Genomic DNA, 18,684 nt, shown 5'->3' with positions numbered 1-18,684 from the left:
TGGAACATACGCTGGGTTAAATATTATATTAGTATTAGCCATATTATCAAAAGAATGTTAAATGCAAAGTATAAAATGCAACTAATATGTAATCATGCAAATTTAGGATAAAAATAAATAAATAGGCTAATCAACTTTTAATGGGTAGTAGAAAACAATTTCCATATATTTTGTTGTTGTCAGGATAAACATGATTTGTGCTGTAAAATTTGGCTGCAGAGATCTAAAACCATAAAAATTCAAGAGACATTTACCAAACAAATGCATTTTAAAAATACGCAATTTTCCTATTCATGTCTGGGTCATGTAAATAATTTGGCATATTGCTGAGCCCATGCAGTTCATGCTAAAATGAACACATTTTTTTTGTTTTCTCACTGTCGCTGTGTTGGGTAGCTGCTAGATTTTCAATGTAAAAGTTGATCCTGAAGCAAATCTAGTTGAGAACCACAGTTCAAGAAGACTTGCGAAGCCTTCTCTTCCTCCAAATTAACCATATGTATCTTTAACACTTTCCCAAAGGCGGCCCAGTTCTTGAATTCTGGGAGTGTACGACACAGGCTACAGTTCTACATAGGCGAGCATCTGCTGCCGTACAACATGACTGTGTATCAGGCCGTCAGGCAGTTCAGCTTACAGGCAGAGGAAGAGAGAGAGAGCACAGATGATGAAGCTAACCCTTTGGGACGTGCAGGCATCTGGACCAAAACACACACTATATGGTATGAAACAAACACACCGTTCTGTCGCTCTGTAAGAATAAATATACAAAGAAAACTGAATACATTCTTTCAGTTTGAACTGTTTTGATGAATAATACAAAGTAACACTCTTCATTGAAAAGTGCATCTAAATTTTGATATAATAATCTGAATATACTCTAAACGTTTTGTCATTAGGCCTACATTGTTTTGTTATTTTCTGTAACTTACAGTTACAGAAATAAATAGTAAAAAAAATGAACAAGGTTTAAATTAGAATATTAAGAATATCCAAAATAGAATAAATATAAAAGTGGTAGTGCTTGCAGGAGCAATGTTATTTAATATATAATATTTAATATACCTCACCAAAAAATACAATTTGACATCAATTACTTATTCCAAATCAGTACCACTTTTTTCCTCTGTGAAACAAGATTGAGGGATGAGAGGATCGCGTTTGGGACTGTCAAGCAACAAAAGCACATAAAGGCAGCTTAAAAGTCATCCATGTCACTTGTACCCTGTATTTCAAGTAGGGATGTCCTGAAACCATTTTTGGTTTTAGAACGAGTACCGATACTTCCTTTTCTTTCTTCCTGTTTTTTTTTTTTTTTCTTAAATCCATATCAACAGTTTATTTACATTTTTCATCAGAATGGTGACTAAATAAAGTCATTAAACTTTAATATAATGAAATAGAACAATTCATTTTCAACATAATATAGTATTATTTTTATCAAATGAAGTGCTTTTTATACAGAACCCTACTGCACAATCCAAAATACAACTCTAGTCAAACAAAACTCCTACATAACCATCACAGATGTGCAATATTGCTTAACTACAATTACTATTGATTTATTGTTGTTATTATTATTAGTAGTAGTAGTAATAGTTTGGCGGAAGCTGTTATTTTGGAGTAGGGCTGCACAATTAATCGAAATAAAATTGAAACCGCGATATGAACTTGTGCGATTATTAAACTGGAAGGGCTGCAATTTAATTAAATAAATAAATAGTCTGCTCCCTTCAAAGTTTATTTGCGCTGCTCTGTCCAGTCTATATTAAGTTAGAAAATTGTTACAGTGTTTTCTGAGTGGTTCTGCACTCCATATCTCCCTCTCATGCTTGGAGTAACAGAAGTTATCTGAGTTCGGTTCGGTTTGCTTACAAGCTCTAAACGCTTTATTTATACTAAACTGGCGCATCCACCATGAAACGTTTCTTATTATTATCTGTGGTAGCAGCATTTCAGTGTCCGCAAGGCACATGTATCATAATAATATCGCAGAATACAAGATGGGGAATAATTCAAACAGCTTTATTAAATGATTGCTGATCAAACAGCATTAACAGAAACACCTGCAGAGTCCAGAAACTTCTCTTCCTCCAGTCTCCTGTCATTTGTTTACCTCTCACGAGAGAGCGTGTCACCCTTATTACACTCCCCACAGAAACAAGTAAAAGCAGACCTAATATTACCAACATCCAACAAAATGAAAAGGAAGATACATATATTTAATATTGAGTTACTATACTATAATGCATTGCTAAATTAAATATAATAAAATTATGAATAAAAATAATTAAATTAAATGTGACTAACAAATATGTTCACTTTAAATGTAATTACACCAATGGGTTATCAGTTCAACTTCAGTTTGACATTAAGCCTCATTCTTTAGGACTATCTTATATACAGTAAAGAATAGTTTGTATAAGCCAACTAGTTTTTAAGGCCTAGAATAAAGAGTTACATTTTATATTTTAAAAATTATATTTTGTGTTTAATGCATTATTCAATCAAACAACATTATTTCTGACAGCAAAAACTAGGCAACAACTATGTTTTTACCAACAGGGAAATTTAGTTAACAGTGCCACTGAGCAGAAAGCTTACATATAACCAGTTTTGACAGCTGCTGATAAAAGTTAAATGATCAGCATCGATTGATGAGATGAATATCGGTGATCAGTATCGGATGTTAAATTCCTGATTGGAACATCCCTAATATTCAAGTTGACTGTTTCAAAAATGAATGATGATGATTAGTGGGCTGAGATCCTATCACAAAATGGACAAAACAGGTACATGGTGGATGGTAACATTTGAACATGAAGAAGACTTTGTTTCACTGTTTATATATTTATTTGTTTGTGTTTGAACTGAAAAAAAGGTCTCAGTTTGGTTCTTTTTCTTTTTTTGAACATGTGGAAAACATTTCCATCATAATCGCAGTTCAAATCGCAATCGCAATATTTTTCAAAATAATAGCAATATGACTTTTTCCAAATCGTGCAGCCCTAGTGTATACATTCAGTTTTAAGCATGCAGCACATGCAAACTAGAGTTTATATACCTCATTAAATCACAGCCTTTGCTGTTTATAATCATACAAGAGTTACGTGATTTTAATTTGTGCCCTGAATGTTTACATACTGACATTGGTACATCAGATGGTATCAGAGCATTTTTAAGAGCATGAGTACCAGAATCTCTCAATTTAAATCAACTAAAGCCATACAATATCGCTTTGAGGAGCAGAGTGAAATGTAAGTGTTAGTATACTGAAATCTTCCTCATCACCCATTAGAACGCAAGTATGCACACATGCAATTGACACCACATAAGGAGAAAAAGGCAGAGGAAATGACATTGTACACATTGGTTCTTTTGTGTATTGTCACTGCAGCGAATTTGAATGTGCGAAACTAAATGAGATTTGAGAACATTGCAGTCTTCTGGTGCTTTTTCCTATTTAAATTATTTTATGAACTTTTTCAAAACACTAACAAAGTGCAATCAGGTTTTTAAACTGTATTTACAAATGTTCCAAATTTTGGTAATAATGTTGCTAAAATTACAGTATTTTGTCTGACCTCTTGGGGTTGACTGATATTTTCTGAAGGTTTGACCCATTGTAGAAAACAAAATGGGACTTTATCCTTATTTTGTACACTGTTCATGGAAAGTACCATGTAACTCAAATTGTAGGTGTAGTTTTAATGTCTTTGAATATCTGTGTGAATATAACAGGTATAAGCCGGTCAAAGAGGATGAAGAGGGCTGTAAAGATACTGTGGGAGGGAAGAGAGGACGTGCACAGACTGCTCCCACTAAAACCTCCCCGCGAAATGCTAAGAAACAGGACGAACTCTGGCATGGTATTAAGAAAACACTTGTGAAGATTTTTCTGAGAAATTCTCTAGTTTCAGTGTTCTTTCAGATTACCATGTCTTATGTTTGTATGCGTTTGCTCTTTGCAGAGGGTGTGTGTCCCTGTGTGACAAACCCATTAGAGTCATACCTCATCTGTGAGCCTCCAGATGGCATCACTTTTGATGATCCTTCTATAGAGGTCATTCTGCTGCTGCGAGTCCTGCACGCCATCAGTAGATACTGGTTCTACCTGTACGAGGTCAGTATCTTACACTAGCATACACTTCCATACATACTGAAGCACACATTCATATTACACAACCTACAATCTACCATCTCACAAACCTGTCAAAATCATTCTTGGGTCATATTCACTCTAAAATAAGAGAGAGAGAGAGAAATAATTTTTGTTTAAAGGAAATTAAGCTTATTTGACCTGGACATGTTTTCACGAGATTTGTCCACCAACTAAAGAAATTACCACATAAGCATAAGTCAGATTTTTAAAGTTATATGTTTTTTTATCTGTCTTGCCCAGAATGCTGCATATAAGGAGATCATTCCCAACAGTGAGTTTATTAACAGTAAGCTGACAGCAAAGGCTAACAGGCAGTTGCAGGATCCGCTGGTCATCATGACTGGAAACATCCCCACCTGGCTGACTGAACTCAGCAAGACCTGGTAATATCAACTCTTACTGTTTCCACCCAGACTGTCTTACACCCTTGATACTTTATTTCCCAGGACTGTATAGTCTCCTTTTACATACCTTTTACACTTCTTTTTCTCTCCTTAATCTTTTCTCTTCTCTAGTCCGTTCTTCTTCCCGTTTGACACACGGCAGATGCTCTTCTACGTGACTGCTTTTGACCGTGATCGTGCCATGCAGCGTCTGCTAGACACCAACCCTGAAATTAACCAGTCTGACTCACAAGACAGCCGTGTCGCACCACGCCTGGACAGGAAAAAGGTTGCCACACCATTCCTGTTGGATCATTTGCATGCTGTAATTGTTTTGGCAGCAAATTGGAAATATTCGGTAGAACGTGACAACTCAATCTGCCAGTTGTATAGATTTTACATGGTTAATGTTTTCTAAAATGAGTGTCTAACTCTTTGCTGCTACTTTTCTTTTTCTCTTCTGCTCCTGTGTGAGTTTAGAGAACAATAAATCGCGATGAGCTCCTCAAGCAAGCGGAGTCAGTAATGCAGGACCTGGGGAGTTCCAGAGCCATGCTGGAGATACAGTATGAGAATGAGGTATGTATGATCAACATTTAACCCCGAAGGCATTTTTAAGGATTTCATGCTTGAATTACAAAAGTAAGAGCTCACAACTCTTATAAATAACTAAGTAGCAAAGAGGGTCAACCAAGCATCGAATTGATTTTATAGCAAACCTTTCAAAATGTGAAGAAATTATATTTTGATTACGACTCATAATACAACACTGCTGACAAAACATAAGCACTTATACACTTGTCAGTTATTATTCCTGTCTGACATTATACCTTTTATATGGTAAGGATGGAAGGTCATCAGATTAACTTTGGTGCGGTTCTCCAACATATTATACCAGGAAATTTTTTTTTTGGATTGGACAAAGCAATCAAAGTTATAGCATTTTGGAACCATGGAGGCCAAGATGGGCTTTTATTTATAAAAGTGTCCAAAAATCTCTCCAAACAATGATTCGGGTGTTTTATTGAACATTAATACATAATAACTGAAAACTATGAATAAAAAAAATCTATAAAAATACTTCAGATTCAACACCTTTTCAATCACTCCAAAAATGGTCCACTAGTGCGCAGTCTGTGCATGTGCACTCTTGTTCCGCTGACCAATGTGGGACACATGCCTGTTTCCAAATATGGAGTCTAACACTCTAGACATCCAATAACTACAATCTAACACATCTATGATGCGAAGGATCATGTTTCTGTGAATCCATCCCAGAGAAACTGTCTTTATAGTGACGCCATTATCGGTAGCCAAGGATTTACATCTTATTGCATTGAATGTGGGCTTATTTGATTCACAATCGTCTATTGTAAGTTGTGATACGCCATTATCTACATAATGTTTATTTTTTGAGATATTAAACCAAAATGTGATAATTCAGTTTTCTCTGTTTATCATACATCTAATACTCACTGTTGGTTTGCCTCTGAGTGAAACAAATGTTCGTTATATTCTAACAATCAAGACCTTTCTGAAGATATATGATACATGGCTTCTTTTTACTGGTTCTAAGTATGATTGTTGTGATTGCAAATTAGGAAAATGAAACCGTTCTACTTAGGAAATATAAAAGCAGTATTTTAGAATTGGTCAGATTAGCTATATTGGAAAGATTAGAGTCTAACCTTTAAAATGACACTATTTTTTTGTGCATATCAAGCTACTTGTTGTTAGGTTTACCATTTTTATTTTGTGATCAGCACCCCCTTGATGGCCTGGTATCGGGCCACTCTGAGTTTGAGGTTAAACATCCATCCAATAACACATTATCTCTCCAGATAATTAAGCGACTTAAAGCCATTCATTATTGTGTTTTGGCATTTTGAGGAGACATGAGTGACTGCAGGTGTGTGCAATGCAACAAAGTTATGTGAGCGTGCACACAATGCCAAGGCCAATTGTGATCCGATTATCATGTATACATGCTGGACGAAGTGGAGTTGCAATCGCATTATCTAGGTCTGTCGCAAAAATCGGACTGGTACAATCTCAGTCGGACTAAAATGTTTACGTGACGTTTTAAAATCCAACTTAAATTGAGTGAACTGATGACCTGGTGATTTAATCACAGAGTATAAACATACCTTCACCCAGAGTATTAACACTGACTACCAACCCTGGAGTCGCGAGTTCGAAATCCAGGGTGTGCGGAGTTCGAAATCCAGGGTGTGCGGAGTTCGAAATCCAGGGTGTGCGGAGTTCGAAATCCAGGGTGTGCGGAGTGACACCAGCCAGGTCTCCTAAGCAACAAAATTAGCCTGATTCACATGTGGTAACCTCCTTGTGGTCTTGATTAGTAGTTCTCGCACTCAATGGGTTGCGTGGATCGCAGAGAGTAGCATGAGCTAACGAGTCACGTGAATAGATGTGTGGATTGACTCTCTCAGAAGCCGAATTACAATACCGTTCCAAACCATTCACACTCTAATGTTGTTTTCAATTTGTTTAAACTGGATTGGTTTCAGACTGATTTGTCAGATGGGAATTCAAGTAGGTGTGTTTTGTAATTTAAAAAAAAAAAAAGCAACCTATGTTCAACATAATTGAAAGTGCACAGCAGTGTCAAGATAGAGATGCAGAAAACATCATTATTAGGGCTGTATATTTAATGCGTTAACTTAGTGCAATTCATTATATTAAAACTAACCCATTAAAAAAATTAAGCAATTAATCATGCCTCCACACCCGCATGTAAATTCTGTAAATAAAGGTATTTGTTTGCCCATTATTGGAGCATTTCAAGCTCCAAGTACATGTAACTTTTTTTACAAGGCCCTTCAGCAGAACGCTGTCATCGCCTAAACAAACCTCACTACACAGCCACATAATGAGAGCCGGTCACAAATAACATGTTCTTGACATCTGGGCAAACCAAAACAGAATGCAGGGATCTCGAGACATGATTTTTAAAGTTTCAGCTACTTTAAACTTGACAAAGCGTCATAAAAACATGTTTTTTAGAACACTGAAAAGTAGTGAGATTAAAGTGTCCGTCTCATGCACATGTGTCATACGTAGTCTGAAAATTAAGAATTACATAGACGTAACGCAAGAACAGAGAATGAAAAACCCAATTTCAAAATGGATTGCTGTCTAATGTAGAGTTGTTCAATGATAAAAGGAATTAAACAAACAATATATTGACTTCTAAAGGCACTTTTAGCGTTATCTAATCAATGCTTGTCTGCTACAATAATGCTATATATTTCAATTGGAATATCTGCATTATATTTATTATAGGCCCTATATATATTTTTTTTTATTTAATCACCTTTGCTTGAGGGCCTTTTTCAGCAAAAATGCCAATGCCATTAATTGTGATTAATTAGATAAATCAGCATGTAATGTTATTAATTTGCAATTGACAGACGTAATTATTATATTATGCTCATTACTATAATGGCAACCAATGATATACCATAAATTAACATTATTGACCCTTATGTTTTTCTCCAATTTTTTTTTATCTCTGATGATTTTCTTCTCTGTGTCTCAGGTGGGAACAGGTCTCGGCCCTACGCAAGAGTTTTATGCTCTGGTTTCTCAGGAGCTACAGAGGGCTGACTTGGGTCTTTGGAGAGGAGAGGAAGTTGCTCTGTCCAACCCTAAAGGTAAAACTGGCCAAGACACTGCTGTGAAACATTTGTCTAAATCACTAAGTGCCACCCACTGGTATTCTACCATTGTTGACTCTCTCTTACTGTCAACTCTCACTCTTTCTGTGTCTGAGCAGGCAGTCAGGAGGGTACCAAGTATATGTTCAGTTCCAGGGGTTTGTTTGCAGTACCTTTTGGACGCACAACCAAGCCAGCTCACATTGCCAAGATCAAAATGAAGTTCCGTTTTCTTGGCAAGCTCATGGCTAAAGCAATCATGGACTTCAGATTGGTATGCACGCTCATTTATACGAATAAATGCGTTATTTGTTCATGCAAATCTTTTCCCAACACTATAGACACTATGTCTCTTATTTCACATTGTTGCTAGTTATGTTAACACTGCAGTATGTTGTTGTCTCTAGTTGGACTTGCCTCTAGGTTTACCTTTCTATAAGTGGATGCTGAGGCATGAGACGTCCATCAGCTCTCATGACCTGGTCAACATTGATCCAGGTGTCGCCAAATCCATTCAGCACCTTGAAGACATCATCCGCCAGAAGAAGAGAATAGAGGAGGACAGATCGCATGTGAGTACTTCTTACACCTAAGCCATTCAGAGACATTTAACGTTAACCAATGCTGAGTGACGGAAATCGATTTTTTCACACTTTGAAACAGGGTGTATTTGAATGTTTATGGACTGGCTCCATTCACTTCCATTGTTAAGTGCCTTACTATAACTGCGATTTTATTTATTTTTATTATTAACAAGCAATACGTTATTTTTGCGATAATCAACACTGTCACAAATGAACTTATATTGAAGCTGGCACATTTCTTTAAAGGGAACTTTTGCCCAAGCAAATTCTGCAGCTGGTTTCATGCAACCCTGTTCCCCATCCTTATATATTAGAACCTTTAGTCTAGAATTTCATAAATGTCCATTTCATTTTTGTGTAGATGTAATGTTTATTGCTTAAAATTATAATATTTTGTTTGTCCTCCTGAGGAAGACGAACAACAATTCCTGAAGGTTAAGCACCTCCTTTCACTGATACTTTGTTGAGAAAGATAACCAATTTGATTTCATTTCAGTTTCTAGCTCTATTTTGTTGCCTTTATTAAAACATCTCAGTGTGTTTGTCAGACGCGAGAGACCCTGCAGCAGGCCTTGGAGAGTCTCAACATGAACGGCTGCTCAGTGGAAGATCTGGGGCTAGACTTTACTCTGCCTGGATTCCCCAACATCGAGTTGAAGAAAGGTGGTAAAGATGTGCCGGTCACCATTCACAACCTGGAGGATTACCTCAGAGTACGACATCTTAATAATTTTGCTCTATATAACGTTTATTTTTTATATTCTGATTTAGTGTTGTCACAGTACCAAAATTTCGGTAGTCTGTACCGATATCACTGAAATTTCACGGTTCTTGATACCAATTTTGAATACCCAAGAACAAATAGCTAATATGATAATGTGTTATTAAACACACCCGTTTAGCCTATTTAAAGTTACATTTCAATGTATATAATAAATTAAAAGATACGCATGTTTCCTTCGCATTTTTAACACTTGTTTTTTTTTTTAAGCAGTCTCCTACTGAAATCTGTTTTCTTTTTTCCCCAAATCCTTTTTTTCCTTTTTATTTTATTATTTTTCCAGAAATCCACATTGTAAATATTAATTTAATTTCATTATCAAAATCTGATCAAAGAAATTCCTTAAACGTTTAACAAGTAAAAAATTGTGCTGTAATTTTGATGTGTATTTTGACGGAAGGTTAATCTCTCCAGATAAACAGTTGGCTACATGGACCAGTGTGATCGTTAAATCTCTCATTCAATGCAAGTTCTCATAGTCTGTAGAGTTTCCAGTGTATGAGTGTTCTGCTTTGCACATTCATTTAAAGCTCATGCAGCTCATACAGACTAAGATTGCAGCATTTCAACATTTAATAAGCACACTTCGACAAATTATGATTTTAATTTGATTAGTTGTGCATTTCAGTGTAAAAGGAGTAACAACACATGCTCAAATAAGCGTGTGAACATTTGAACGCTGTTGTGTGTCAGTAAGACAGTGTGCGGCTACCAAATTAAGTCAGTGCTCGGTACAACCGGAACTGTAGAATCATTGTTATCGCTACATATTTTTAGACAACAATATTCTGAATAAAGCTTTTTTAACTCTGCTCTCTGTCTGTGCAGTTGGTGGTGTACTGGACGCTCAATGAGGGGGTGTCCCGGCAGTTTGAGTCGTTTAGGGAAGGATTTGAGTCTGTCTTCCCTCTGCATCACCTGCAGTACTTCTATCCTGAAGAGGTGAGTGCTTCCACTCCATACATTCACTCTGTCTTATTGGTGGTATTTGCTCAAGCAAGCATCACTATTACTATTGCTGATACTTGAAATTACCTAGAAACTACTCCATACACCTTAGCAGGAACTGGGAATGTGGTCAGGCCAACTCTAAAATTGTAGCAGTGAATTTTGCACAAGCAAGCAGCACTATCTAGTATTTTTGTTTTATTTTTTGTATTTGCTTCACTTCCTCTTCACAGTTGGATCAGTTGTTATGTGGCAGTAAGTCAGAGTCCTGGGATGTGAAGACATTGATAGAGTGTTGCAGACCTGATCACGGCTACACACATGACAGGTATTTATGCATGCCTACATACAGTGACAAGAAAACGTATGTCAACATTTTGGTATTGCCAAAATAAAAAGCACTCAAACATTTTGAGTTTCCTTTTCTTAAGAAGTATGTACTAACCATGCCTAGTAAAAAGAAGAAAAAAAAGATCACAGAAGTCCTACGATCAAGAATTGCTGCTTTGCATAAAGCTGGAAAGGGTTACAATGTTATCTTGAAGAGTTTAGATATTCATCTGTCCACAGTAAGACAAATTGTCTTGAAATGGAGATGATTTAGAACTGTGGCTACTCTCCCTAGAAGTGGCCGTCAGTGCCAAGATTAATCAGAGCACACCGCATAATACTCAATGAGGTACAAAGAACCCTATAGTGACTGCTAAAGACTTGAAGGAATTATTGGAACTGGTTAACATCTGTTCATGAGTCTACTATATGGAAAATATTAAACAGGCATGGTGTTCTTGGCAGGACACCATGTAGGAAGCAGTTGCTTTACAACAAAAACACTGTTGTGCAGCTGAAGTTTGCCAAAGGCCACCTTGACACTCCACATTGCTACTGTGAAAATTGTTTGTGGACTGATGAAACTTAAGGTTGAATTGTTTGGGAAGAAGATGCAGCACTACATATAATACAATACATATTCCCAAGTTTATCAAGATATCCTACAATATAATGTCTGAGTGGCTGAGTGGCAGCTGAAGCTCAGTAGATGTTGGGTGATGCAGCAGGTCAATGACTCTAAACTGAAGTAAATCAACAACAGAATGGCATAAAAAAAAAAAAAAAATCCACCTTTTAGAGTGGCCCAGTCAGAGCCCAGACCTTAACCCAATAGAGATGCTGTGAAATAACCTCAAGAGAGACGTTTTCACCAGACATCCTTAGAATACATCTGAGCTGAAGCAGTTTTGTAAGATAGAATGGTTCCAAATTCCTTCTGAACATTGTGCAGGTGTAATCCACAGCGACTGGAAATGCTTGGTCGAGGTAATTGCTGCCAAAGTAGGATCGACCAGTTATTAAATCTATAGGTTCCGTGGCACTGTGAATGTTTAATGGTATGTGTTCAGTAAAGAAATGAAAGATTATAAGTGTTCGTGTGTTGTTAGTTTAAGAACATTGTGTTTGTCTATACTTGTGATGTCACATTTTATGACCAATTAATGCAGAAAACCAGCTAATTCCAAGGGGTTCACATACTTTTTCTTGCCACTGTCCTATTCACAACAGATGTTTAATCACACAGCAGGCGTTTCAGTTATATTCCAGGCAGAATTAATGACAGAGATTTTGCTGTGTGTGTTTGTAGTCGTGCAGTACGGTTCCTGTTTGAGGTGCTGAGCTGTTTTGATGCGGAGCAGCAAAGACTCTTCCTCCAGTTTGTCACTGGAAGCCCCAGACTTCCTGTTGGAGGTAAGAATCATATAAAGCAGCATTTTCCAATCTTTTTTTGTCATGTGTACCTCCAGACCCATAAGTACTTCTCACTGATGCAGTACACCTTCATCAACACCAAACCAGAAATGTTCTCCTTTTAACTCTTGTGTCAAGTATGAAGTATCACCCATGTGTGAAACCAATAATTTTACAAATGTTTGTCCAATACATTTCCCATCACAAGCGCTTGCTATATGTTAGCAGCACAGTTATTATAATTATACCTGAAAACAAAATGGTTTATCTTATAAAAATAACTAAATAAATAAACATGATGTTCAGTGTTGCTTATAAAACACTGTAAATGTTTCTTGTTTTAAGGATTTTTAGATCAATAAAAAAATTATTACCTCAAATGTTTTTGCAGTACATCTTTTCCCTAATTTTAATATCTTGAAAAAAAATGATCTAATGTGGATTTTCTTGGTACAAAGTATATAATCGTGCCTGATAATAGGTGCATATAAAAGGGCTAGAAATAGCACTTTAGCTTAGCATAAATCTAAATGTTCACACGTCAAATTACATAAGGTTAACTATTACTGCTGCTTCAAACTCCACAGAGTGTACACAACAACAACAACAACAACAACAACAACTGATCGTATGACATCATATCCACCTTTTCATTCATAACAGAGTTAAAAGTGCCCTCTTTCTGCTCGTATGAATGTAAGTAATGTTTCATAAAAAGTGTTTAATGTCTGTTAAAACACTCATCGGATTGCATCATTTATATGGATGTATTCAAACAAAGCTGGCTAATAACTGCATTTTATTAAACAAATTACAATAAAATTAAAGTAATCTGTACAGTAATCAAAATACTTTTTGAATGTAACTAGTGGAATACAGTTACTAATATTTTGTATTTTAAATATGTAATCCAGTTACATGTATTCTGTTTCTTCCCAACCCTGCATTGTAAAGAACCGACTCGGATGAGCAATTCATTTGTGAGTCAGATATCTTATGTTCTGATTCAAAACTGGCGATAGTAAACACCGATATGATGTAACGGTGTAGCTTTTGTCAAAGCTACGCACTACCTAATCCAAAATATAGCTATTGATTGAAAAAAAAAGCATAGCTACCTCCTCGCTACTCATAAATGTAGTTAAGCTAGTAGCTTTGCTGTTTGCAGCGAAGCTACTGCCCATCACTGACCGGTAGTGGTGAACCTGCAGCAAACCTTTGGCAACAATTTGCAGCAAGTTTGCCATGAACTCTCGATTTTGTAATGCATTTTGAAAGGCTGAGCTTGTGCAAGACGACCCGGGAAAACAAAGTGTACCTGAGCCTTTACACATAATCAAAGCACACGTGAGGCTAATGAGCGGAGTGTGTTTCATTTAATTTGTGTAATTCCAAATATGCTTGGCAACTAAAAGTTTAGATCCAAATCTAAAGTTGAGACATTGTACATCAGGGTGGGCAACTTTGATGATAGTGAGGGCCACAAATATTTTATCGTCACTATCAGAGGGCCAAATGTGACCGTGCACTTCCACCAATGGGATATTGGAAAATTAGAGGTACTATTTTAGAAGAAAACATACGTATGTATGTCTGTATTACAGACTCTGCTTAGTGAATCAACCTGCATGTCCATATTCAATAATTTTTTTCTGCTTCTTTTCATGAGTGAACTTTTAACATAAACAAACAAAAACACATTACAAAAACACATTACATCAACACAAAACTGAAAAGTAGCCTATTAAGTGAAAATACTTAATGGGATATTGGAAAATTAGAGCTACCATTTTAGAAGAACAAAACACATGTATGTCTGTATTACTCTGTAATGTTTAGTGATCCAACCTGCATTTCCATACTCAATTATTTTTTCCTGCTTCTATTCATTAATGAACTTTTAAACAGAACACATTACTGAGTAGCAAAAATTTATTTCTATTTTTTATTATTATTCCAGTGCAAACATTGTGGGCTCCACCATAGGCTATATCTCACCTACAGGGGGGAAACGTTTAAAGTTAATGAGATACTTGTGGTTTCTCCTGCTGGCGTACAATAGACTGGATGTCAATGTTAGTGCAGCCAATCCTCATGAGCTGAAACAGAACGTCATCGCTGATCCCGTTTCTCTCTTTCGACTTTATATGTTTCATTGTGGAGAAGCTGCTCTCGCAAATGTACGTGCTCCCAAACATGCTGGCCATTGACAGTGCAAAATCCCTGAGAAGTGGAAACCGGGACTCTGGTAGTATCCTCCAAAATGAAACTCCCCTCTCACTGCGCTTTGCTTGAAAAAACGGGTCTGACTGAATTTCGCAGAGTTCAAGCTGCAACTCGGAGGGTTGCTCGCTGACAGTAGCAGAGAGGGGGTCAGTGAATAACGCTATTCGTGGCTGCATGGCGTGGAAATCATGGAAGCGGCACTTAAACTGCTGCTGCAGTGTTTCGATGTCAGCTCTGTATTTGTGAAAAATGTTATCGCATTCAGGGATATCTCTCCGCATCTCTTCACAAGCGGGAAAGTGTGCAAAATTTTGACGATTGGATGAAAATCCTTCTTTGAAAAGCTCTAATTTACTCCGAAATGCATTCATGTGTGCGTAAAGGTCGGATACAGTTTGGCCTCGTCCCTGTAACTGTGTGTTCAGGTGATTGAGGTGTGAGGTAACGTCCGTAAGAAAGGCCATATCGCAAAGAAACTCTGTGTCTCTGAGTTTTCGGGTGTAGGCACTTGTATCGCCTCGAACACTGTACTCCAAAAACACAGGAATTTCGGTGCGCAACGCAAAAAACCGCTCCAGACACTTTCCTCGGCTCATCCATCTAATCTCGGTGTGCATTTGTAAATCCCCATACGCCGTGCTCACTTCATCTAAAAAAGCTACAAACCTCCTGTGACTGAGAGACCTATTCCCTCCTCGTATGAGATTTGTAACTTTAGTCACCAGATCCATAACGTGACTGAAGTTAAGTGTCTTGGCACAGAGAGCCTCCTGTAGAATTAAAATAAAGATTAGGTTCAGCGCTAAAATCGATTGCGCTATCCTGTCATATTAATCTCATAAGGCCGCCCATATTCATAATCATAAAAAGTGAGCTGAAGATAAAACAACTCACCTGATGGATGATGCAGTGCAGTATAGGACAGTCCACCCCGCTCTGTTGGAGGAGCCCGGCGAAACCATTGTGTTTTCCTTGCATCGCAGGTGCGCCATCAGTAACGACGGCTGACAGCTTGTCAAAGCCACCATACTCATTCACAACAGTTAACGGCGTTGAAAATATCCGTCCCTTTAGTAGTGTTGTGCAACGACACCAATTTTAAAAGTTCTTCGTGTACAACAAATGAACTGTCAATCGTTCTAGTGAAAATCAGTAGCTGGCTAATATCCGTCACATCTGTGCTCTCATCCAACGCTAATTAGAAGTATTTGCAGTCGTGCATGGCTTGTTTCAATTTGCCATCGACGTGATTATGGATGTCAAAAATTCTGCGTGTCACTGTGCGACGGGACAAGGAGACAGTTTCAAAGTATTTAGCCATATCCTCGTCTCCAAATGATTTGGCCATTTCCATTGCACACCTCTTCACCATTTCACCATCTGACAATGCCTTCTTGGCTTTAGCAAGCTCCAGTGCCACAGAGTAAGACGCCTTGAGGGCAGACTCCTGTGTGGATGTAATTCTGGTAAAAATACTCTGTTGTTGATTGAGCTTTCTTTTCAGGTCAGCTATAACAGCGGCCCTAGCAGCTCCGGTGTACTTTCCATATTTGTCCGTGTGTGGTATTGTAATAACGACTTAAGTTGAAATCTTTAAATACTGATCTTGTTTCCAAACACACTAAACACATAGGTCTACCTTTGAATTCTGTAAACAGATAATCTGTTTCCCATCTCGTCTGAAAAGTACGATTCTCTTGATTCAGTTTTCTTTTTTTACCGCTCATGGTTCTCTCTCTACATCGTTGACTGTAATGAAGCAGATCCGACTAAGCGCGTTTTGCATAGGAGGTGCCCTCTATCGGTATACTGTATCATTACCATTTGAAATTGGTTCAGATGCGGTAAAACCCGTGAAACCAACATTTCTATGGTATTTGAAAATTGACCCGCGGGCCGCACTGAGTGAGGAGGGCGGGCCGCCAGTTGCCCATCCCTGTTCTACATCTTGATCATGCTCGAACATGTGTGTAAATGCAGTCGATTATGTAATGCATCACCTTACAAGTCATGTGTTATAGTAAAAGTGTCAAGATGACATAAGAGCATTGTGGGAGGAACAGGGTGACAATGAATTGTTTATGAACTAGTAATGTGCTGTTTTACTTTTAATTCTGCTTTTGTTTGATTTGTGCAAAAGTGAATAAGTTATTGATATAATAGCGCCTCTTGGAAACTGTCATGATACATACAACGAGCCATGTAAAGATCATTTTGCAAAACTGCAGATACAGTAATGTGTTTCTATGAGATTTTCTTTAACATGGCCAAAATCTTCTCTTTCAGGATTCAGGAGTTTAAACCCTCCTCTCACCATCGTTCGGAAGACATTCGAGTCGACGGAGAACCCGGACGACTTCCTTCCATCGGTGATGACATGTGTGAATTACCTGAAGCTGCCGGATTACTCCAGCATTGAGACCATGCGCGAGAAACTGTTGATTGCTGCGCGCGAGGGCCAGCAGTCTTTCCATCTGTCTTGATCTCACCTGCACTCTCTCACTCAACAAATGGCCTTCAATCAGCTCACCACAGAACCACACGAATCCCGACTTCTTCCTTTCGAGTTTCTTTTCATCTTTCATTTTGCCCCTTTTTCTTTCTTTTTTTCAAACACCAACATTGAGATGAAATATGTACAGCCTACTTGTTTAAAGAAAAGCAGCTTGCAGAAACTAAACCATAGAACATAAGAGACTTGCTTTTGACTGAAAGGGTGTTATGAGACTCATCAGATTTAAAAAAGAAAAAACCTGTTTTTTTTTTAAGAAACATAAAAACACTTGAGAGCAGATTATAAAAATATATCAGTAGTTGAGAGATGTTCAAGTTGAAAAAAAGGGGTGGGTGGGAACTTGGGTGACATTTTAAAACGTGCATTGCTGTCTGATGTATCAAGAAAAAAAAGGATGTTTATTTTCTCTCCTGGTGAATGACATCTTCACTGTGTTCCTGTTGGGGAAAGGGCATCCGTCAAGCAGGCAAGGGTTCCTATAGCTCCAAAGATCATTTGTACAGACAAACATTTGCAGATTTTGCTTAATCGACACATTTGATAGAATAGCCGTGTGCTCTCCTGGTTGGTTTCCCCTTTGATCTGTGTTCTACCCCTCTAGTATTGTTGCATTTTGGTTCCACGTCATTTAATCTCTCTCACTCTCTCTCTTTCTCTCCTCTCGTGTGTCAATATTTTTTTTATATATAATTTTTGAACATGTAAGAGAGTTCCAGTTGGTTGAATGCGGGTAGTGTTGGAATTGTAGTATCTTTATTATAATATTATTATAATTAATATTATTGGGTTTTTGTTTTCTTTCTCTTTTTTTTAACCCAAGTTAAAATGGTGTAATTTCTGGCCGACATTTCATTGCGAGTGTCTGCTCCGTGTTGAAAAGATGCATCCATTGCATTGGATAAAATAAGACTCCTATATGGTTATAGTAGTGTGCCTCTGCTGGACTCTTGGGGACTTGAGGTCTTATTGACGAGCCTGCTGAAGCTGTTTGGCTGGTGAAGTCGGGCTTTTATCCCATTAAGTAGCTGAGCACAAGGAATTCATTTAAAAGAATTTGCTGGTCTTATTTTATGGTTTCATGACCAGATTGCATTTCAAAAGAAAGAAAAAACATGGTTCCTTAAATCAGATAAAGTTTATATGCAGTTTTCACACCCGGTTTGAGGTGGGATTGTCTGCTTATTTTTTGTTTTATTTTCTATTGTTTCTGTTTTTCCTCTTGTAGTTTATTTTTGCACTGCTGGCTTGGAACAAACCGTGGTGTGCACTGCAGTCTGTGACCAGGAGGAGGCGCCACCGTGTGCTCTCCTGTCCTTATTGTTCATGTGCTGGTTTCTAAGATCTGCAATAATTTACTGCATCAGGTTCATGTTTTTACCTGAACATAAATAAAGTAATTGTTTGACTCAGTCTGTCCTCTTCCTTACCCAGTAGCAGTTAACACTTCCTATATGGAATACATATCAGGTTTTGTATTTGGGATCTTTTACGTAATGCATGCTTAAAATTGTAATATAAGAATAATAGTCTGACCTTTTGCTGATTTGTCTCAATTACCAACATTCTGCTGAATTTCTCCTTTTGTGTTCCACTGAAGAATGTCTTACAGTTTTGGAACAACACGAGGGTGAGTATGGGAGGACACAAAAGTAACAACTAAAAATC

The 18,684-nt window shown here is 37.5% G+C and overlaps 1 protein-coding gene across 1 annotated transcript in view; it reads left to right on the top strand.

The window, feature by feature from the left end:
- LOC127662004 (E3 ubiquitin-protein ligase TRIP12-like) overlaps positions 1-18,429 on the top strand; it is a 75,263-nt gene extending 56,834 nt beyond the window's left edge. The window contains 14 exon segments of the mRNA XM_052153014.1: positions 523-722; positions 3,742-3,869; positions 3,972-4,123; positions 4,403-4,545; positions 4,678-4,834; positions 5,026-5,124; positions 8,105-8,219; positions 8,342-8,496; positions 8,630-8,794; positions 9,355-9,519; positions 10,416-10,529; positions 10,769-10,863; positions 12,175-12,278; positions 16,791-18,429. Of these exon segments, the coding sequence (XP_052008974.1) occupies positions 523-722; positions 3,742-3,869; positions 3,972-4,123; positions 4,403-4,545; positions 4,678-4,834; positions 5,026-5,124; positions 8,105-8,219; positions 8,342-8,496; positions 8,630-8,794; positions 9,355-9,519; positions 10,416-10,529; positions 10,769-10,863; positions 12,175-12,278; positions 16,791-16,987 (1,989 nt within the window). The 3' untranslated portion in view covers positions 16,988-18,429.
- The last annotated feature ends 255 nt before the right edge of the window (positions 18,430-18,684 follow it).

This window comes from Xyrauchen texanus, chromosome 21 (genome assembly GCF_025860055.1).
Source record: "Xyrauchen texanus isolate HMW12.3.18 chromosome 21, RBS_HiC_50CHRs, whole genome shotgun sequence".
Lineage (NCBI taxonomy): Eukaryota > Metazoa > Chordata > Actinopteri > Cypriniformes > Catostomidae > Xyrauchen > Xyrauchen texanus.
The sequence above is the reverse complement of the archived record's forward strand: the minus strand, read 5'-3'. Positions and strand labels throughout refer to the sequence as shown.